Source organism: Anguilla anguilla, chromosome 4 (genome assembly GCF_013347855.1).
Source record: "Anguilla anguilla isolate fAngAng1 chromosome 4, fAngAng1.pri, whole genome shotgun sequence".
Taxonomy (NCBI): domain Eukaryota; kingdom Metazoa; phylum Chordata; class Actinopteri; order Anguilliformes; family Anguillidae; genus Anguilla; species Anguilla anguilla.
The window spans coordinates 63,540,053-63,563,471 of record NC_049204.1 but is presented as its reverse complement, the minus strand read 5'-3'; the positions used below and the strand labels follow the sequence as shown (position 1 = coordinate 63,563,471).

Here is a 23,419-nt window from a genome sequence, read left to right as displayed (position 1 = left end):
ACCCTGATGTCGCCAGAATCGTTCCTGCCTCAGCTTTAACGCCTCAATATCTGCACTAATCACCGTATTACCACAGTTCTTATCCTATTTGTATTGTGTAGAGGGGAGTCAAACTGGGACTCAGAAAAGGCTGGCATTTGAACGAGCCTGCAGGCTGGGACTCATCCTGGACCTCAAAGAACCCAGAGCCGTGTGATAAAACAATAAGTTACTCGGACTTCCTCGGGATGAGCAGGCCATTTGGCTCTCTGGAATGTTGCCATCTGGACAGACTAAGATAAGGGGAACTAGTCTCTTTGTTTATGGTTGTGGGGGTGTGTGTGTTGGGGGCCATTAAGGGTAAAAAGATCATCAGGCCTTTGGCAAAATGGTGGGGCAACTGCGCTTGACAGTACCACAGTGCCCTTATGTGGTCCCCTCTGTCATTACACTTTTTATTTCTTTTCTGGATCTGGACTCTAAACCATCCGTTTATCATATTTACAAACCCCAGGAAACCGTACAAACCATGCACATGTTTTCATTGTATTACTGTATTATTCCTTATGTAATAATAACATGGATTGCATGTAAATATTACATCCCCTGGACATGTTTGGTATGGGCGTATTCAGGGAAATTCAAGAAATTGAATGAAATATGTTTCATACCAAATAACATTTAATAAAACATTATCAGTTTCAGAAACTCAGGGAAAAACTATCACAATGGAATGTCCTCTCTGGTAATCATCTCCTTTTCCCGATATCCCCACTAATTGTTTTAACAGCAGCCTCCAAATGGTGGGGGCCGAAATTCCAGATTTATGATTCGGCCAGGTTAAATTATGGCAATGCCGCCTCGATCAAACGCGGGATTTGGCCTAAAAGGAAGAGAGACAATCCTGTCGAGGAAGATGGCAATCGACTTCCCACACTGCGCAGACTCTGATTTCGTGTGTAGCTGAACAGGCTGGGTAAGAACGTTTTACTCTGTATTTATGTTTTTAAACCTTCCGTATTTTATAATTGATGGTGAATTTGAAGCTAATGACCTACCTGCCTGTTAAATAAATTCTTCTTATTTTTAACTTGCGTGGTCTTCATGACTCTAGTCCATTTTATCTTCTTTTCAGCCAAAATTCCGATTAAATACTCAGGGGGACAATTATGACTAGGACCTACTGATCAGGGGTCTAGTACAGCGAAAGTCTTTAGTGAGGTCCTCAAGTTAGATAGGCGACCACGATCTGCCCGCTAACGGGATTGGTGTTGTATTGGTTCTGGTGTTTTGGCTTAAGAGGTCCCATGGGCGTTATACGCCGGTTCTTGTCAAATTTGCCTTAAGGAGCCCGATAGATACACACTGTCCTGGGCTCATAACTATTTATGCACAAAGGAAGGCATGTATTATGGTGGTCAGCCTCCTACCCTCTGGGGCCTTCACCGAACTGAGATTTAACAATAGTGTTAAACCCGGGAGCATATATTGAGGAATGATGGCACAAGATAGAGTCGAGTGTAACCACTCCCAAGTTCCACGTATAGTTAAACCCTAATTTTAAATTCTAATTTCATTTGGAGTCAGATTATCACGAGAGTAAAACCTAGTAACTGTTACGCTTACTTGCTGTGGTCATGGATATATTTGATGTGTTGTTCCACGCATTTGTGAATATTCTGATGCTCCCATTGGCATATTGACAGTCCGGCGACAGATCAGATATATCTCTGATGACAGCATAGCCCCGTTTGCGAACGGAGAGTAACCAGAATGCTTCTGGTCCGTTTCAGGCCAGTCTTAAGCGGGAACCAGTGCATTCTTAAGTGTAATTGTGCCCTGTTCTTAAGAACAGAGGAAAAATAACCAACATCTCTATTTTTGGCGGGCAGTAATACACTCTGGACATCTTGCCAATATTTTGTAGGGCACACATACCATTTGCTCATTCCCCATGGGCTGTGGGGGAGGGCCTTGGGGGGGTGGGGGGGCTGCCTGGGCGTTGCCGTGGCTGTGGATATGGGGGGCGGGGGGGACATGTGGGCTTCACACGGGGGGGCCCCAGGTGGGTCTTCATCCCAGGACCTTCTCGCTGGGGGGTGACAGGTCTATCTACTGCACCACCACCGCCATCCACCGTTCTATACGTATTATAAAATGCTTCACAAAGGGAAAAAGATAATACATAAAAATGATAATAGATAATAAAAAATAAAATAAAATAGTAAAAAGATAATACACAACAAAGGTGTAGGAAATGATAATGATAGTTAACCTGCTCTGGCCACAGAGAACACACGCTACTGAGCATGACGAGCCAAAGAGGTGGAGACTGGGCGGAACAGGAAGTCAGATTCATGCTAAAGGCAGCAGGAGTCTCTAGCATACACGCACAATTACACACGGCATGCACATATGGCTCCCCCTCAGCTACTCTTCCTCTCCATCCTCTTCCTCCCTGTACTGGCAGGTAGGACTTGTTTCTCACACTGTGTGCTGAATACTGGAGCATTGTAGCAGTGAGACTGTCTGCACCATAAACTTAAATTAATGAATTATGCTGAAGTCTGGAGTTTACATGAATAGGATTGAAGTTCAAATATTTTTTGCAATCTGAGTGAAACTCATAAACTTTCTTACAACATTAGTTTACAATGAATTAAAATCACAGTCAGAAAATTTATGAAGGTGCACAAAACTAGTTTAGTTGTCTGCAATTGATGGTTGTTTCTTTTTTTGTTTCCTTAAAAATGTTTTCATTGACAGTTGCACTGCGTAGCCTTATACTTTTATCGTTAAGGCCTTTGAAGCCAATTCCTGCAGAAAAATCTATTTCGTGAAGCTGAACTGATAAAATGTAAAGTTTGTGCATTGTGTACTTGTACAAGGGAATGCATTACATTACATTACATTACAATCATTTGGCTGACAGTTTTCCAGCACAGTGAACAGTAGCTGAAAATATCAGTGTTACTCTCAGGAAAACCAGAATGCACATGCTGCTACAAAGGCACATTCGCAATCACTAAAAGCAACGCAAACCCAACGAATAACAACCTACATTTTAAAAGTTTATATGTTTTTGGAACTGTCTAAAAACAATAAAAGCAAGATCATGATTCATATCCCGTATCAGTATATGTGATATTCTAAGTAAAGTCAATGACCCTTTCACACTTCACATAATTACAACAACTCTAAGTTTTATCAGTAAGATTATAGTTGCTATAACATTGTTCTGTAAGTGTGAACACTCACAGAAATAGCTTGTGTGTGCACACTTACAGAAATAGCTTCAACCACACAGGAAAATGTGCCATGTTCTTTGTTGTGGTGAGCAGCAAGAATTAACCAAAGGAAATAGTGCTGTTCTACAGCCTCAGTTTTTAATGATAAAACTGAGAGTGGAAGGAATGGGCATCTGTTTGTGTGCACTTTTGCACACAATATTTTCTGGGGCTGCCCCTCAAAAATCATTGCATTTAAAAGTCTCAACCTGTACAGGTACTGCCTTCCAGAGAGTATGTTTTAAAATATATTGGCCTTTTTCCATGGAAGCAAGAATTAGTTTGCACAGGCTGCTATATATATATATATATATATTTTTTTTTTTTTAACCTGTAATTTAAATTTAGGCTTAATTTATGGTGCCGTTCTGTGTATAGATGCTGCTGTTACTTATCTATGTGTTGTAGATGCAGTGTACCATGGTGCTCTCCATTTCATAACTGCCAGGTCACTCACACACAGTTGCATCTTACACACGAGAGGGGGCTGGACCTCCATAGCTGCACCTAGGCCTCATCTCTGGAGCCCGATTTTCAAAAATCATACGGAAACTCCTACCTAACCTTTGCTCGGCTTGAACTTATGTGATTTCCAGGCTCTTTTTTATAATTATCATAAAACCCCTCCAAAATCTGGAATGTCCAATTCACAAACCATGTGCAAGACTGCACAAATACGCCCCTGCTGCTGGTGTAATTTCCTGAATGGTGGATGTTAGCTACAGTAACTATTTAGCTTTCATTGCTTTAGCCAGCATGCTAATAATGGCCAGTAATGTCCAACGCAGATCCCACATTTATCAGCACACAGTTATGCATTCTTAGCCTTGTATCCAGCAAAACGGTCAATACGTACAAATGACACCTGACCCAGAAACAGAGTGACTCTGTGGATGCACATCCACCGTTCAGGTAATGACACCACCTCGGGAGAGTGAAGACACTCGTCTCGGGTTGTTCTCTGAAACACACGGTCCCAGCCAGCTGCTTCTTTTCACACCTCAACCACAAGCTGCGCACACTCGCCAGAGCAGGGGTGGAAGAGACCCATTTATACGCATGCGCAGAGAGCCAGCCACAGGCCCCTGGACAGACAATAGGGGTCGCTCAAGCAACAAACAGTGCTATCCCCGTCAGTTTAATCCCTCCCATATATCCCTTTGTACATATAACCGGCTGTGTGCCGCCCCTGCAGGGCTGTTGGCCACTGTCAGCACCAGAGCGGGTCGGATTTGAACCGAGACCGTGGTGCTTATGGCGCTTTTACTTGTGAGCCACCCAGCAGCCAGCAAAACATACTTTTAAATTCCCCATCCGCAAACACCCATTTCCCCCAGAGTGATGTACATCTCCACTTCTGTATGCTGCTCTGGATAAGACTGTCTAAGTGATTGTAATTGAATGTAATTCTACAGTTGAAAAGCTGCGTTTATTAGACTTGGTGGTAATGGAACACATCCTTGAAGAAATTGAATCTTGACACTTGTCTCTTTGAATGAACGCAAAAGCAGGGTAACTGCAACACAGGTCCTGAGTGTAAATGCATTTAATCACACTGTTTGCTGGTACCATTGTTCCACGTTTTTCTTGTACCACGTTACTCTTATGTTTCTTCTGTGTCTCTAAAGGTATTGAGTGTGTGACTGCTGTTCTGTCTTATATAAGAGATTTCAATGTTATGAGGCTACGTATAAGTAAAGGAATAATAAAAAATGTCAGAATATTACTATAAAGGATGTGTAGGGGACCATTACCAAATGTGCTTATGTTTTAGTTTTTCATTTGTGTAATGCATTATCATTTTTAAAAATCTACGATTTAACAGAATGTTCAAGAAACATTTGAAAATTAATGAATGAATTGAATTACAAGATTATTGTGACAATTTGTTCTATATGTTGGCGTGTTAGTCCAAAATTTTACTGAGACCCAATGTGTTGGTTACACTTATTGTCATGGTGTGTTTGAGTGAATAAGTGTGTTGGTGATGTTTGTACTCAGTAATAAGGGCACACCACTCACAGAGGGCTAAACACCACATTTCACCAAGACTGCTTTATGTGGACCAGATACGCATGGGATGTACTTTATTCAGACAGGGGAGAAAGCAGAGAGAGTAACAGATACAGAGGGGATCTCAAATCAGAAGTCAGCTGCCTTATAGACTGAGTTTTACTCCATTGTGATGGTAAAATGAACCCAAACTGATGAAGTGTGTGTTTCTCTGCAGGTGCTGACGCTGTGTCCACAGTGAGTAATGTAGCTGTACAGACAGGAAGATCTGTCACCATCCCATGTCACTATGATAAGAAATATGAAAAGCATGTGAAATACTGGTGTTGGGGGTCAGGTTGGAACATATGTCATATTACACTACGCACTGACTCTCCAACAGTCAGAGGTGACACATCAATCACTGATGACCCCACCCATCATGTCTTCACTGTTACCATAAAAAATCTGACTGAGTCGGACACTGGATACTACTGGTGTTGTGTAGAGATCGATGATGGTGGAGATAAGGGCACACGTCTCTACCTGTCTGTCAGTGCAGGTAAGATGGCTGCAGTGCACACTGCACTCACTGAGACCTGCTTCCCAACCTCTTAATAACAGCATCTTCACTTGATGATTTTCAATCATATGCTGCTCAGAACGTACTACTGTAGAATGCTGCACTGGGGGTAAATGGGTTAACCTAGCGGTTATCCTAGCAACACTGAATTTTCCAAAACATATAAAAGTGCTGCCATGTTTGTTTGTAACTCTACACAAAGAATGAGTGTGGGGTGGCAACTTTAATGATACTTTCTTTGCAATCTACTGCCAGCATGAATCCATGAGAATATGGAAATGATTTGCTTTGGACTTTGAGTGGCTTTAAAGTACAGTTTATTTTTATTTTGGGGAAAACCTAAAAGGTACAATACTTTATATTTTTGTCTTTTTACCTATGGTTTTTATTCAGATCCTGGACTCTGGGTTGACCAGCAGGAGGTGACCGGTGTGGAAGGGGGCAATGTCAGTGTGCAGTGTCGCTATAAAGAACCAAGCAGCATGAAGAGGTTGTGCAGGGCTGAGGACTCCTGTGTGGATGTGAATTCTGCTAAATCTGGAAGAGCAGAGATCAAAGATGACCGTTCTAAAAAGGTATTCATTGTGTCAATGAGGGAGCTGAACAGAAAGGACGCTGGCTGGTATTGGTGTGCTACTGGAAAACTACAGATCCCTGTTCACATCACTGTCACTCAGAAAACTACTACTACCACAGTCACCACAAGTAAGGAACTCAAACCAAACAAACCTGTATAACAATGCATTTTATCATAGAATATTAAATGGTCTTTTTTGTCACTTCCTGTCTGTGAGGGCATGTTGTGAATTTTTTTGAAAAACAGACGGGTATTAATGGTGTTTTCTCTTCTGACACTTCATAGCAACCCAACGTGTAACATCAAGAGCACTAAGCACATCTCTTCCAGTTAGCACAGCAACCACATCAGCTACAGCCACCAAGCCTTCAACCTCAAAGCAGTTAACAGTCACAATAGCTTGGTCATCTATTCCATCCACAACCACTTACAACAATAGGTAAGATATGTATGAAGGAGAAGCCTACTAAATATTCAACTTTGTATCTTTTTAAAAAGAAATTAATAATTATTTATATTATTTATAATTAATATAATGAATAATAATTATATAATTAATATATATATTAATATTAATATCATATTAATATCATAAATATAACAACAATAATAATATTAAAAGTAACATAGATGATAAATGCACCATTTTGTAATGAAATGACTGCTTTTCCTGACCAATGTGCCCCAGAATTCATTCCTCTTTCAAAGTCAATGAGGCGTCCTCCTACAGCTACTCTAAGGCTGTGTAAATATGATCAATAGAGAGCACGGTGTCAGATACCGAAAGACGATTGGCTCAAAGAAACAGGAGTTATTATTTTGTTATGGTGTCTGTGGTGCAATAAATGCACAGTGTGTGTTAACATGACCACTGAATCTAATGTTGGCCTTTAAAATGGGGGTGAAAATAAAAAGATAAAAGAAGATAAGTTTTGTATCTTTACAAATATATTTTTATGAAACAAAATGTTATGAAACCAGGTATTCAGCTCAAATGCAGTATAATTTCAGAGCAGAGCTTCTCATTTCTCTCAGCAGCAGTAGTACTGGAATCCCGTAATGTGGATATATGACCCTAAAGCATGCCGCTGAGTTTAAATTTCAGGCACCCTGTTGCTATTGTTCAGTCTTTCAGACCTCACATTCGTTCTGATGATATCAGGGATATTGTTGCTGGCGGCAGCTGTTGCTACCATTACCTGGAAGCTGTGGAAGAAACACAGTGAGTATCCGTATGAAGCATGTTGGGTGTTGAAGTATCATTTGGATGCTGTGTATATGATCCGTCAGCACAGCATTAGTGAATACACTGAATACACTGAGTCACAAGAATTCCACAGGCAGTAGGGGCTCTCATGGTGGTGGGGGGGGGGGGGGGGTTGTCTCACAGCTCTGTCCTGATCGTGCTCTCTTATCCCAGCTCATCGTGTGTCTCCTTACAGAGAGCGTCAAGGTGAACGCAAGAGCAAGAGAGGACAGGAGGAACGAGGTGACAGTACGTTGGTTTTTACACTCTTCTCTCTGCCGAGAAAGCTGAGGGTCAATGTCAGACACAAATCATTCAAAATATGAGCTGAGCCACAGAATGGAAAAGGACAAATGGTGACTGCGGGGGTGTGGTCCTGTGGAAAAAAATTACTGCCTACGACAAAGTGTGAAAGATTTTTATTCATGTGAAAGAAGTTCATATACAGAAAAGCTGCACTTACCAAATTAAATAAAATTCAGAACAATCTTAGATTGGATACTTTGAGCCACACAAAGTTTCTGGTTGAACATGTAGAACTGGGAATCTGCAAACATGAAGCTAAGCCTATAGACACTAGCTCTATTCACACAGAACGACTACTATGATTTATTTCATAGTAAAATGTAGATATTGCTTTTTCTTAACTCTGTAGCTTGATGTCCTTTCTCTTCGAAATAAGCTCACTTGCTTGTTCCTGGTCCACCTGTTGAATGGCCCTACTGTACCGTTTAAAAGGCAGAGGTCTGTACAGATAGACCAGCCATTATGATGAGTTCCACGTTGTGTCTCTCTCCTAGCAGACTGTAGACTCTGAGGATGAAGTGGCCTACAGCACAGTGTTCACCAAGACACGGTCATCATCACACAGAATGAGTCCACCTCAGTCACAGGTTGGGTAGCGGTTGGATTTCTCACACATTTACAAAGTGCCTTTGCAGAGAATCACTCACTATATTCAGTCTCATTACTTTCTTCCTACAGATGTTTAGAGATCCTGTCTTTTTCAGATTTTGTTTTCTTGGATAAAATTATAGGTATAGTTGTGTAACAAGTTCCTAATCCTAACCCTAGCTACTGTTCTTCCCTCTGGATAAGTTAATTGGCTAAATGATTGTAATGTGATGTAAACTCTGGTCAGTAACAGAAACTTGTTCCCTCTTACTGTCCCAGCAATCTGAGAATCCTGCAGATGAGGTCATGTACTGCTCAGTCATCCTGCAAAATACACAGGTGAGACTGTTCATCATATTTCAGTGTCAGGTACACAGACAGCAGATATCAGTAGGTAAACTGGCACACAATAGGAAAGGTGAACATGTAGGTATGATCACTAGTCTTTTAACCTTGATTTACTTCTTCAAATGTCCACACTCAAAACACAGGGTGTCAATTATAGTGTGGAGCTGGAGTTTAAATCTCCACAGAACTGCATTACCACTGGAACAGCTATTTAAGTCTGAGAAATAAGAATGAGCTGTTCAGGTTTCCTGCAGTTATTTGGTCTAGGGGTTTAAAACTGAGGTTTAGTCTGACCCACTTAACATGAAACGAGAAATGTTTGTATACCTCTCAGTATAGTTAATTTTTGAGTGACTAAATTACTGTGTATGCATGTCCTCTTCTGTACAGGCCACACACTCTCCTAACCAGTCTCCAGCAGGAACAGCTGATGATGTGATTTACAGCTCAGTAGCCTGCAGAAAAAATAGGTATATTTGGGTGGATTTGCACTTTTTTCATCAGTTGAGCAGATCATTCTTTTTGCTTCAAACATATAAAAAGCAAGAGTCCGTAACTACTGTTGTAACTAGGAGCAGAAACTGCTGTCATATGGCATCTTTACTACCTGTACGTTCCCCTGAGATTTCTCTCTTTCTCTTTCATTTCAGTGATTACAGACACAGGGTGTCTGTGGTAAAGGGTTCACACTCTGCTATTTGAGTAGCGCTAAGAATAATCACAACTGTTTGGCTGTCTGTTACTCTGTGGGAGTTTGGTTCCTGAATGTCAGAACTTCAGTGAAGCTGCAACTTCTTGCACAGCAAACTCTATCCGCAGATCCTCCTCATATTCCACTGATGGTTTAATTTCACACAGACCGGGACATTCAGTAATTATGACCATACAGGTTTCACCTGCCAATATTTAATGCATTTAAACAGTGTAGGCTGATATTAAAGAAGTTGTAAGCTTTGCAGCACAGTATAGAAATAGTAGATCTGACTGACTGAATGCCTTTGGGCATTCATTTGGGGCATTTATTCTTCATGCCATTCTTAGCTATTTCTGATGTAATGTGACCGGAGAATAAATCACCCTTTAACAGACAAGTAAAGCATCAGATTACGAGTAATTAGCAGCTTGTTGTTGGATTAAAGCAAATTCTGGGCGTAATACTCCGCAGTTTTGATCTTTGCCCAAGAAATATCAACCCCTTAAATCATATAAGATACTTATCTTAAGGCTCTGTGACTCATGGGAGTTGCATTTAATTATCTTTATAAACTTTCCTTCATTCCTTTCACTGGTTGTAGGACCTTTTTTCATTGTGCTAAAGGGTTTTCATTGTTTAACCCAAATTATCTTGATATATGTATGTGTGAATGTTCCCTGTCAGCTCAATAGGGGGCAGCAATGATTTTGATGACGGTCCCGACAGCAATTCTGTTTACATCACTGAACTGTATAAGAAGAGTTCATTGGTTTATATGCACAAGGGAAGAGGTCTGGATGCTCAGCAAAGTGAAGAACCTGAGGATTCCCATCAGAGGTCCTGTGTTGTATCATATTCAATAGGCCAGAGATTTCTTGGCTGAAAGCTGACTTTTATCCCTGTATTATATGTATTATAAAGTTAGAAATATAATACATATACATGATAATAAACAAAACAACTAATAGTGAATAGATAATTCATAAAGATGCAGGAAATGATAATGATAGATATCCTGCTCTGGCCACGGAGAGATCACAAACTGCAGAGCACGAGGGACCAAAGAGGTGGGGACTGAGAGGAACAGGAAGTGAGAATCATGTTAAAACGAGCTGAACCCTCTTACGGATGCATACACACAAACAAGCTGGCATCATGCATATGACTACCACTCAGCTACTCTTCCTCTCCATCATATTCCACTCTGTACTGCCAGGTAGGACTCGTTTCTCACTGTGTACTGAATACTGGAGCATTGTAACAGCGATACTGTCTGCGCCATAAACTTGAATTAATGAATTATACTGAAATCTGGAGTTTACTTATATAGAATATGATTATGATGTAATTAAAATATTCTTTGCAATCTGAGTTCAATTGCTTCTCTTTTTACTTGCGCTAAGGAAATTTACTTTCTTAAAACCTTAATTTACAATGAATAAAAATCACAGTTTAAAAAATAATTCATGAAGCCACAAGAAACTATGTTTGTACGTCTGCAATTGATGGTCTTTTCTTTTTTGTTTCCTTAAAAAACTTTTTCATTGACTGTTACACTGCATGCTCTTTTCTTTCTTATTTTCAAAGCCATTGATACCAATTCATACTGAAAATCCTTTTCATAAATCTCAACTGATGAAATTATAATGTTTGTGCATTGTGTAGTTGTACAGGGGAATATATTATATTAGACTATATTGCAATCATTTGGCAGACACTTTTACAGCACAGTGAACAGCAGTTGAGAGCATCATTGTTACTCTCAGGAAAACCAGAATGTAGTCTCGCTAAAATGGCCCATTCATAATCACTAAAAGCTATGTGAACCCAAAAAATAACAAACTGTATTTTAATAGTTAATATATTTTTGTAACTGTCTAAAAGCAACAAAATTATGATTCATTCCCCACATCAGTATGCGTGATATTCTAAGAAAAGGCAAGCCTTCACATACATGATTAAAATAGCTCTGAGTTTAAACTGGATGTGAAGTTGCAATGGTATTTTTCTGTAGGTGTGAATACTCTCACAGAAATAGCTTCAACCCCGTTGTAAAATATGATGTGTTCTTTACTGTGGTGAGCAGAGAGGATTAACCACAGGAAATAATGCTGTTCTGCAGCCTCTAATGGTAAAATGAAAACTTTTGCACACATTATTTTCTGAGGCTTCCCCTTAGAAATCATTGCATTTAAAAGTCTCAGCATGTAAAGACACTGCCATCCAGAGAGTATGTTCTAAAATGTATGGGCCTTTTTTTCATGGAAGCAAGAATTAGTTTCTACAGGCTACTATATTTTATTAACCTGTAATTTAAGTTTAGGCTTAATTTATGATGCAGTTCTGTGTATACATGCTGCTGTTACTTATCTATGTGTTGTAGATGTAGTGTACCATGGTGCTCTCCATTTCATAACTGCCAGGTCACTCACACACAGTTGCATCTTATAGACCAAAGGGGGCCTGACCTCCTTAGCTGCACCTATGCCTCAATTTTGCCCGATTTTCGAAAATCATTCAAAAACTCCTATCTTACCATTGCTCGACTTGTAATACTGTGATTTCCAGGCTCTTTCTTAGAATTTTAAATGAGTTGTAAATTAATTTTTAAAGTTGGCATCTCCTGCCCCACCAAAATTTGGAATGTCCAATTCACAAACTATGTACAAGCATTCTCATATACGTCCCAAATGCTGGTGTAATTACCAGAACGGATGATGCTAACTTACTACTTAGCTTGCACTGCTTTAGCCAGGATGCTAATAATGAGTAATAATGTCCTACGCTAATAAGCACACAGTTATGCATGCTTAGTCTTGCATCCAATAAAACAGTCAATATGTTCAAATGACACCAGTACCAAAATAAGACAGACGCTATCGATGCATATCCACCGTTCAGGTAATGGCACCGCCTCGGGAGAGTGAAGACACTCGTCTCGGGTTGTTCTCTGAAACACACGGTCCCAGCCAGCTGCTTCTTTTCACACCTCAACCACAAGCAGCACACGCATTCCAGAGCAGGGGTGGAGGAGACCCATTTATATGCAGCCACAGCCCCCTGAACAGACAATAGGGGTCGCTCAAGCAACAAACAGTGCTATCCCCGTCAGTTTAATTCCTCCCATATATCCCTTTGTACATATAACCGGCTGTGTGCCGCCCCTGCAGGGCTGTTGGCCACTGTCAGCACCAGAGCGGGTCAGATTTGAACCGAGACCGTGGTGCTTACGGGGCTTTTTCCTTGTGAGCCCCCCAGCAGCCAGCAAAACATACTTTTAAATTCCCCATCCGCGAACACCCATTTCCCCCAGAGTGGTGTACATCTCCACTTCTGTATGCTGCTCTTGATAAGACTGTCTAAGTGATTGTAATTGAATGTAATTCTACAGTTGAAAATGCTTTTATTAGACTTGGTGGTAATGGAACACATCCTTGAAGAAATAGAATCTTGACACTTGTCTCTTTGAATGAACGCAAAAGCAGGGTAACTGCAATGCAGGTCCTGAGTGTAAATGCATTTAATCGCACTCTTTGCTGGTACCATTGTTCCACGTTTGTCTTGTATCACGTTACTCTTATGTTTCTTCTGTGTCTCTAAAGGTATTGAGTGTGTGACTGCTGTTCTGTCTTATAAAAGAGATTTCAATGTTATGAGGCTACGTATAAGTAAAGGAAAAATAAAAAATGTCAGAATATTACTATCAAGGATGTGTAGGAGACCATTACCAAATGTGCTTATGTTTTAGTTTTTCATTTGTGTAAGGCATTATCATTTTTATAAATCTACGATTTAACGGAATGTTCAAGAAACATTTGAAAATTAATGAATGAATTGAACTGCAAGTTTATTGTAACAATTTGTTCTATATGTTGCTGTGTTAGTCCAAATTTTACTAAGACCCAATGTGTTGGTTACACTTATTGTCATGGTGTGTTTGAGTGAATAAGTGCGTTGGTGATGTTTGTACTCAGTAATAAGGGCACACCACTCACAGAGGGCTAAACACCACATTTCACCAAGACTGCTTTATGTGGACCAGATAAGGATGGGATGTACTTTATTCAGACAGGGGAGAAAGCAGAGAGAGTAACAGATACAGAGGGGATCTCAAATCAGAAGTCAGCTGCCTTATAGACTGAGTTTTACTCCATTGTGATGGTAAAATGAACTCAATCTGATGAAGTGTGTGTTTCTGTGCAGGTGCTGACGCTGTGTCCACAGTGAGTAATGTAGCTGTACAGAATGGAAGATCTGTCACCATCCCATGTCACTATGATAAGAAATATGAAAAGTATGTGAAATACTGGTGTCGGGGGTCAGATTGGAATACATGTCATACTGTAGTACGCACTGACTTTCCAAAAGTCAAAGGTAAAACATCAATCACTGATGACCCCACCCATCATGTCTTCACTGTTACCATAAAATATCTGACGAAGTGGGACACTGGACATTACTGGTGTTGTGTAAAGATCAATGGGGGTGGAGATGATGGCAAATATCTGCACCTGTTTGTCACTGCAGGTAAGATGGCTTCAGCACACACTGCACTCAGAAAGACCTGCTTCCCAACCTCTTAATAACAGCATCTTCACTTTTCAGTCATATGCTGCTCAGAACGTTCTACTGTAGAGTGCTGCACTGGGGGTAAATGGGTTAACCTAGCGGTTATCCTAGCAACACTGAGTTTATCCAAAACATATAAAAGTGCTGCCATATTTGTTTGTAACTCTGCACAAAGAATGAGTGTGGGGTGGCAACATTAATGGTACTTTCTTTGCAATCTACTGCCAGCATGAATCCATGAGAATATGGAAATTATTTGCTTTGGACTTTGAGTGGCTTTAAAGTGCAGTTTATTTTTATTTTGGGGAAAACCTAACGGATACAATGCTCTATATTTTTGCCTTTATTCTATGGTTTTTATTCAGAAGCTCCTGGACTCTGGGTTGACCAGCAGGAGGTGACCGGTGTGGAAGGGGGCCATGTCAGTGTGCAGTGTCACACTAATTATCCAAGCAGCATGAAGAACTGGTGCAGGGCTGAGGGCTCCTGTGTGGAAGTGAATTCTGCTAAATCTGGAAGATCAGAGATCAAAGATGACCATTCTAAAAAGGTATTCATTGTGACGATGAGGGAGCTGAACAGGGAGGACACAGGCTGGTATTGGTGTGCTACTGAAGAACTACAGATCCCTGTTCACATCACTGTCACTCAGAAAACTCCTACTACTACAGTCACCACAAGTAAGGAACTCAAATCAAACAAACCTGTATAACAATGCATTTTATCATACAATTTTAAATGGTTTTTTCTGTCACTTCCTGTCAGTGAGCGTTGAAAAATAGACGGGTATTAATGGTGTTTTCTCTTCTGACACTTCATAGCAACCCAATGTGTAACATCAAGAGCACTATGCACATCTCTTCCAGTTAGCACAGCAACCACATCAGCTACAGCCACCAAGCCTTCAACCTCAAAGATGTTGGCAGTCACAATACCTCGGTCATCTATTCCACCCACTACCACTTACAGTAAACGGTAAGATATGTATGAAGGAAAAGCCTACTAAATATTCAACTTTGTATCTTTTTAAAAAGATATTAATAATAATTAATATTATTTATAATTAATATAATTAATATGTATAATTAATCATAATAAAAATAATAACAATAATAAATAATACTAATAATAAAACAATAATAAAAGTAACATAGTTGATAAATGCACCTTTTTTTAATAAAATGACTGCTTTTCCTGACCAATGTGCCCCAGAATTCATTCCTCTTTCAAAGTCAATGAGGCGTCCTCCTGCAGCTACTCTAAGGCTGTGTAAATATGATCAATAAAGAGCACAATCTCAGATACCGAAAGATGATTGCTTCAAAGAAACAGGAGTTATTATTTTGTTGTGGTGCAAGTATGTGGTGCAAACAAAGCACACTGTGTGTTAACATGACCCCTGAATCTCATTTTTGCATTTAAAATGCGGGTGAAAATAAAAAAGTAAAAGAATCTTTAAAAATATATTTTTATAAAACATAATGTTATGAATCCAGGTATTCAGCTCAAATGCAGCATCATTTCAGAGCAGAGCTTCTCATTTCTTTCAGCAGCAGTAGTACTGGAATCCCGTAATGTGGATATATGACCCTAAAGCATGCCGCTGAGTTTAAATTTCAGGCACCCTGTTGCTATTGTTCAGTCTTTCAGACCTCACATTCGTTCTGATGACATCAGGGATACTGTTGCTGGCGGCAGCTGTTGCTATGGTTACCTGGAAGCTGTGGAAGAAACACAGTGAGTATCCATATGAAGCATGTTGGGTGTTAAAAGTATAATTTGGATGCTGTGTATATGATCAGCACACTATTAGTGAATACACTGAATACACTGAGTCACAAGAATTCCACAGGCAGTAGGGGCTCTCATGGTGGTGGGGGGGGGGGGGTGTCTCACAGCTCTGTCTTGATCGCGCTCTCTTATCCCAGCTCATCGTGTGTCTCCTCACAGAGAGCGTCCAGGCGAACGCAAGAGCAAGAGAGGACAGGAGAAACGAGGTGACGGTACGTTGGTTTTCACACTCTTCTCTCTGCCGAGAAAGCTGAGGGTCAATGTCAGTCAAAAATCATTCAGAATATGAACTCAGCCACAGAATGGAAAAGGACAAATGGTGACTGTGGAGTGGTAGTCCTGTGGAAAAAGTTATTGCCTACAACAAAATGTGAAGGTTCTTTATATGAAAGAAGTTCATATACAGAAAAGCTGCACTTACCAAATTAAATTAAATTCAGAACAATCTTAGATTGGATACTTCGAGCCACACAAAGTTTCTGGTTGAACATGTAGAACTGGGAACCTGCAAACATGAAGCTAAGCCTATAGACACTAGCTCTATTTACACAGAACGACTACTATGATTTATTTCATAGTAAAATGTAGATATTGCATTTTCTTAACTCTGTAGCTTGATGTCCTTTCTCTTGGAAATGAGCTCACTTGCTTGTTCCTGGTCCACCTGTTGAATGGCCCTACTGTACCGTTTAAAAGGCAGAGGTCTGTACAGATAGACCAGCCATTATGATGAGTTTCTCGTTGTGTCTCTCTCCTGGCAGAATGTAGACTCTGAGGATGAAGTGACCTACAGCACAGGGTTCACCAAGACACGGTCATCATCACACAGAATGAGTCCACCTCAGTCACAGGTTGGTTAGCGGTTGGATTTCTCACACATTTAAAAAGTGTCTTTGCAGAGAATCACTCACAAAATTCAGTCTCATTTCTTCCTTCCTACAGTTGTTTAGAGATCTTCTCTTTTTCAGATTTTGTTTTCTTGGATAAAATTATAGGTATAGCTGTGTAACAAGTTCCTAACCCTAACCCTAGATACTGTTCTTCCCTCTGGATAAAAGCATTGGCTAAATGATTGCAATGTGATGTAAACTCTGGTCAGTAACAGAAACTTGTTCCCTCTTACGGTCCCAGTCATCTGAGAGCTCTGCAGATGAGGTCATGTACTGCTCAGTCATCCTGCAAAATCCACAGGTGAGACTGTTCACCATATTTCAGTGTCAGGTACACAGGCAGCAGATATCAGCAGGTAACCTGGCACACAATAGGAAAGGTGAACATGTAGTTATGATCACTAGTCTTTTAACCTTGATTTACGTCTTCAAATGTCCACACCCAAAACACAGGGTGTCAATTACTGTGTGCTTAGCTGGAGTTTAAATCTCCATAAAACTGCATTACCACTGGAACAGATATTTAAGTCTGAGAAATAAGAATGAGCTGTTCAGGTTTCATGCAGTTATGTGGTCTAGGGGTTTAAAACTGAGGTTTAGTCTGACCCGCAGAATATTGAAAGGGAAATGTTTGTATACCTCTCAGTAAAGTTCATTGTTAGTGACTAAAATACTGTGTATGCATGTCCTCTTCTGTACAGGCCACACACTCCCCTAGCCAGTCTCCAGCAGGAACAGCCAGTGACGTGATTTACAGCTCAGTGGCCCAGCAGAAAAAATAGGTATATTTAGGTGGATTTGCACTTTTTTCATCAGTTGAGCAGATCATTCTTTTTGCTTCCAACACATAAGAAGTAAGAGTCCGTAACTACTGTTGTAACTAGGAGCAGAAACTGCTGTCATATGGCATCTTTACTACCTCTACGTCCCCCTGATATTTCTCTCTTTCTCTCTCATTTCAGTGATTACAGACACATGGTGGCTGTCGTAAAGGGTTCACACTCTGCTGTTTGAGTAGGGCTAAGAATAATCACAACTGTTTGACCGTCTGTTCCTCTGTGGGGTTTTGGTTCCTGAATGTCAGATTTTCAGTGAAGCAGGAACTTCTTGCATGGCAAACTCTATCTGCAAATTCTATTCATATTCCACTGATGGTTTAATTTCACACAGACCGGGACATTCAGTAATTATGACCACACAGGTTTCACTTGCCAATATTTAATGCATTTAAACAGTGTAGGCTGATATTAAAGAAGTTGTAAGCTTTGCAGCACAGTATATAAATAGTAGATCTGACTGACTCAATGCCTTTGGGTGTTCATTTGGGGCATTTATTCTTCATGCCATTCTTAGCTATTTCTGATGTAATGTGACTGGAGAATAAATCACCCTTTAACAGACAAGTAAAGCGTCAGATTACGAGTAATTAGCAGCTTGTTGTTGGATTAAAGCTAATTCTGGGCGTAATACTCTTCAGTTTTGCTCTTTGCCCAAGAAATATCAACCCCTTAAATCATATAAGATACTTATCTTATAAGGCTCTGTGACTCATGGAAGTTGCATTTAATTATCTTTATAAACTTTCCTTCATTCCTTTCACTGGTTGTACGACCTTTATTCGTTGTGCTAAAGGGTTTTCATTGTTTAACCCAAATTGTATTGATATGTATGCGTGAATGTTCCCTGTCAGCTCAATAGGGGGCAGCAAGGAGTCTGAAGACGGTCCCAACAGCAATTGGGATGGCAGATATGCCATCCCGCCAAGTTACGCCTTGGCGGAGGCATGCCCCATACCTATACAGCACCGAGAGTTTGGCATTCTGTTTACACCACTGAACTGTATAAGAAGAGTTCATTGGTTTATATGCACAAGGGAAGAGTCCCGGATGCTATGCAACGTGAGGAGCCTGAGGATTCCCATCAAATGCAGCCATTTAGCCCATTTCAAATGTTTGACTCTGCTGCCCTCTGCTGGATCATAAAGGATACTTTCAATTTCGCTACGTAATAATGTACTGATGCCCTCTGCTGGACAAACTAAAAATGTTCATATTTTTGCTAGATGATTAAATTAATGTGGTACAGCTGACTGGCACAAAAAAAGTATAATTCTAAGTTGTTCATGTCTTCATGTATGTGAGAACTCTGGATTCTGCATTCAAAAGCCAACAAACTGGGGAGCTCAATATTTACGACATGCTCAGAGGTCCTGTATTGTATCATATGGACGGAGTGTGGCACAGTGGGTAAGGAACTGGGCTTGTAACCGAAAGGTCGCAGGTTCGATTCCCGGGTAAGGACACTGCCGTTGTACCCTTGAGCAAGGTACTTAACCTGCATTGCTTCAGTATATATCCAGCTGTATAAATGGATACAATGTAAAATGCTATGTAAAAAGTTGTGTAAGTCGCTCTGGATAAGAGCGTCTGCTAAATGCCTCTAATGTAAATGTAATGTAAATATTGAATCGGTAAACGATTTCTTGGCTGAAAGCTGACTTTTATCCCTGTTTTATATGTATTATAAAGTTAGAAATATAATACATATACATGATAATAAACAAAACAACTAATAGTGAATAGATAATTCATAAAGATGCAGGAAATGATAATGATAGATATCCTGCTCTGGCAACTGAGAGATCACAGGCTGCAGAGCATGAGGGACCAAAGAGGTGGGGACTGAGAGGAACAGGAAGTGAGAATCATGTTAAAACGAGCTGAACCCTCTTACGGATGCATACACACACACACAAACAAGCTGGCATCATGCATATGGCTACCACTCAGCTACTCTTCCTCTCCATCATATTCCTCTCTGTACTGCCAGGTAGGACTCGTTTCTCACTGTGTACTGAATACTGGAGCATTGTAACAGTGAGACTGTCTGCGCCATAAACTTGAATTAATGAATTATACTGAAGTCTGGAGTTTACATGAATAGAACATGACTATAATGTAATTAAAATATTTTTTACATTCTGGGTACATTTGCAACTCTTTTTACTTGCCCTGGGCAAGTTTACTTTTTTAAAACATTAATTTACGATGAATAAAAATCACAGTTTAAAAAATAATTCATGAAGCCACAAGAAACTATTTTTGCATGTCTGCAATTGATGGTCTTTTCTTTTTTTGTTTCCTTAAAAAACTTTTTCATTGACTGTTACACTGCTTACTCTTTTCTTTCTTATTTTCAAAGCCATTGAAACCAATTCATAGAGAAAGTCCATTTCATAAATCTCAACTGATGAAATTGTTATGTTTGTGCATTGTGTAGTTGTACAAGAGAATACATTATATTACACTTTACATTGCAATCATTTGGCAGACACCTTTCCAGCACAGTGAACAGCAGTTGAGAGCATCATTGTTACTCTCAGGAAAACCAGAATGTAGTCTCGCTAAAATGGCCCATTCATAATCACTAAAAGCTATGTAAACCCAAAAAATAACAACCTGTATTTTAATAGTTAATATATTTTTGTAACTGTCTAAAAGCAACAAAATTATGATTCATTCCCCACATCAGTATGCGTGATATTCTAAGTAAAGTCAAGCCTTCACATACTTTGCATAATTAAAATAGCGTTAAAAGAGAGTTTAAACTGGATGTGAAGTTGCAATGGTATTTTTCTGTAGGTGTGAATACTCTCACAGAAATAGCTTCAACCCCACTGTAAAATGTGCTGTGTTCTGTACTGTGGTGAGCAGAGAGGTTTAGCCACAGGAAATAATGCTGTTCTGCTGCCTCTAATGGAAAAATGATATACTGTGAGTGGAAGGAGAGCACACCTGTTTGTTAGCTCTTTTGCACACATTATTTTCTGGGGCTTCTCAACCTGTGAAGGTACTGCCATCCAATGAGTATGTTATGAAATATATATGAAATATATTTATGAAATATATATATGAAATATATTGGCCTTTTTTCATGCAACAATTAGCTTCCACAGGCTAATATATATATATATATATATATATATATATATATATTTTAACCTGTAACAGGCTTAATGTATGATGGTGTTTTGTGTATGCATGCTGCTGTTTACTTATTTATGTGTTGTAGATGCAGTGTACCATGGTGCTCTCCATTTCATAACTGCCAGGTCACTCAAACACAGTTGCATCTTATACACGAGAGGGGGCTGGACCTCAATAGCTGCACCTAGGCCTCATCTCTGGAGCCTGATTTTCGAAAATCATTCAGAAACTCCTATCGTACGTTTGCTCGACTTGTCTATCTGTGATTTCCAGGCTCTTTCTTTGAATTTTAAATGAGTTAAAAATGAATTTACAAAAAAATAAAGTTTGCATCTACAGCCCCACCAAAAATTTGGAATGTCCAATTCACAAACCATGTGTAAGAATGCACATATACACCCTTGGTGCTGGTGTAATTTCCTGAATGGTGGATGTTAGCTACAGTAACTATTTAGCTTGTACAGCCTTGGCCAGCATGCTAATAATGGGTATTAATGTCCAATGCAGATCATATGCGAATGAGCACGCAGTTATGCACTCTTAACCTTGTATCCAATAAAACAGTCAATACGTACAAATGACACCTGAACCAGCCACTCACAGACACCATTGATGCACATACATCGTTCTGGTAATGACACCCGTCTCGGGTTGTTCTCTGAAACACGGTCCCACACCTCAAACACAAGCTGCGCACACTCGTCAGAGCAGGGGTGGGGGAAAGACCCATTTATACGTGTGCGCAGAGAGCCAGCTGGAAACTCCTGGACGGGTTGCTCAAGCAATGAATAGTGCTTTCCCTGCCAACTGAATATCTCCCATGCTGTATATCCCTTAGGCCAGGGGTCCTCAATCTTATCCAGAATGGGCTGGTGTACATGCAGGCTTTTGTCTCAACCAAGCAGTAACACACCTGATTCTACTAATTGAGGTTCTCAGCAAAGACTCTAGTGGTTGATTAGTAGAAGCGGGTGTGTTACTGCTTGGTTGGAACTAAAGTGTACACCCACACCGGCCCTTTTGGGATAAGATTGAGGACCCCTGCCTTAGGAAAAACAAATTGTGTGCCGCCCCTGCAGGGCTGCTGGCCACTGCCAGTACTGGAGCGGGTCGGATTCGAATTGTGTTTGTGGTGCTTACTGCACTTTTACCAAGTGAGCAGCTAGCAAAAGATACTTTTTAAAATCCCCATCCCCAAACGCCCATTTTCCCCAGAGTGATGTACATCTCCACTTCTGTATGCTGCTCTGGATAAGAGTGTCTCTGTGATTGTCATTCAGTGTAATATTAGGTAGCTGCTTTGTAGGTGACTTAGTTAATGCACCTGTCTTAACTACTACTTGTATTTTTGCATAGACTGCGTTGTTGCTGTTCTCGTTTGTGTTAGTGCTAAACAGTTTAACCTTCAGGGCCCAAGTTGAGCTATGCGGTTGTTCCCTGCACTTGGACCGGTACTTCTCTCTAGGGTTTTCGTCATACTTGTTCCTGGTTATGGTTATACACTTTGTTGTACGTCGCTCTGGATAAGAACGTCTGCCAAATGCCTGTAATGTAATGTAATGTAATACTACAGCTGAAAAACAGTTTTTATTATACTTGGTGGTAATAGAGCACATCTCTGAATAATCTAGATCTTGACACTTGTCTTTTTGAATGAACGCAAAAGTGGGGTAACTGCAATGCAGGTCCTGAGTGTAAATATTTTTCATCTCACTGTTTGCTGGTACCATTATTTCATGTTTTTTTTTTTTGTATTATGTTACTCTTATGTTCTTATGTGTTTATCTTCTGTCTGTAAAAGTATTGTGGGTGTGACTGCTGATCTGTCTAATAAAAGAGATTTCAATGATATGAGGCTACGTATAAGTAAAGGAAAAATAAAATATGACAGAATATCATTTCACCAAGACTGCTTTAAGTGGACCAGGTAAGGATGGGATGTACTTTATTCAGACAGGGGAGAAAGCAGAGAGAGATACAGAGGGGATCTCAAATCAGAAGTCAGCTGCCTTATAGACTGAGATTTACTCCATTGTGATGGTAAGATGAACCCAAACTGATGAAGTGTGTGTTTCTCTCTGCAGGTGCTGGTGCTGTGTCCACAGTGAGTACTGTAGCTGTACAGACAGGAAGATCTGTCACCATCCCATGTCACTATGATAAGAAATATGAAAAGCATGTGAAATACTGGTGTCGGGGGTCAGATTGGAATACGTGTCGTACTCTAGTACGAACGGACTCTCCAAAAGTCGAAGGTGAAACATCAATCACTGATGACCACACCCATCACGTCTTCACTGTTACCATGACAAAGCTGAAGACAGAGGACTCTAGATATTACTGGTGTGCTGTAGAGATCAATGAGGGTGGAGATGAGCGCACATATCTGTACCTGTCAGTCACTGCAGGTGAGATTGGTTCAGCACGTAATACAGCCAGCGAGACCTGCTTCCCAACCTTTTCATAATCATCTTCACTTCTCCTCATGATTTCCTCACGGTACTTTCTACTGTAGACTGCTGCACTGGGGGTAAATGAGTGAACCTTGCGGTTATCCTAGCAACACTGAGTTTTACCAAAACA

General features: G+C 40.2%; 1 protein-coding gene across 1 annotated transcript in view; it reads left to right on the top strand.

Moving 5' to 3' along the window:
- The first annotated feature begins 6,242 nt into the window (after positions 1-6,242).
- LOC118225773 overlaps positions 6,243-23,419 on the top strand; it is a 218,164-nt gene continuing 200,987 nt past the window's right edge. Inside the window, exons 1-2 of the mRNA XM_035414675.1 lie at positions 6,243-6,546; positions 22,921-23,244. Of these exons, the coding sequence (XP_035270566.1) occupies positions 6,324-6,546; positions 22,921-23,244 (547 nt within the window). The 5' untranslated portion in view covers positions 6,243-6,323. The remainder of the gene's footprint in view (positions 6,547-22,920; positions 23,245-23,419) is intronic.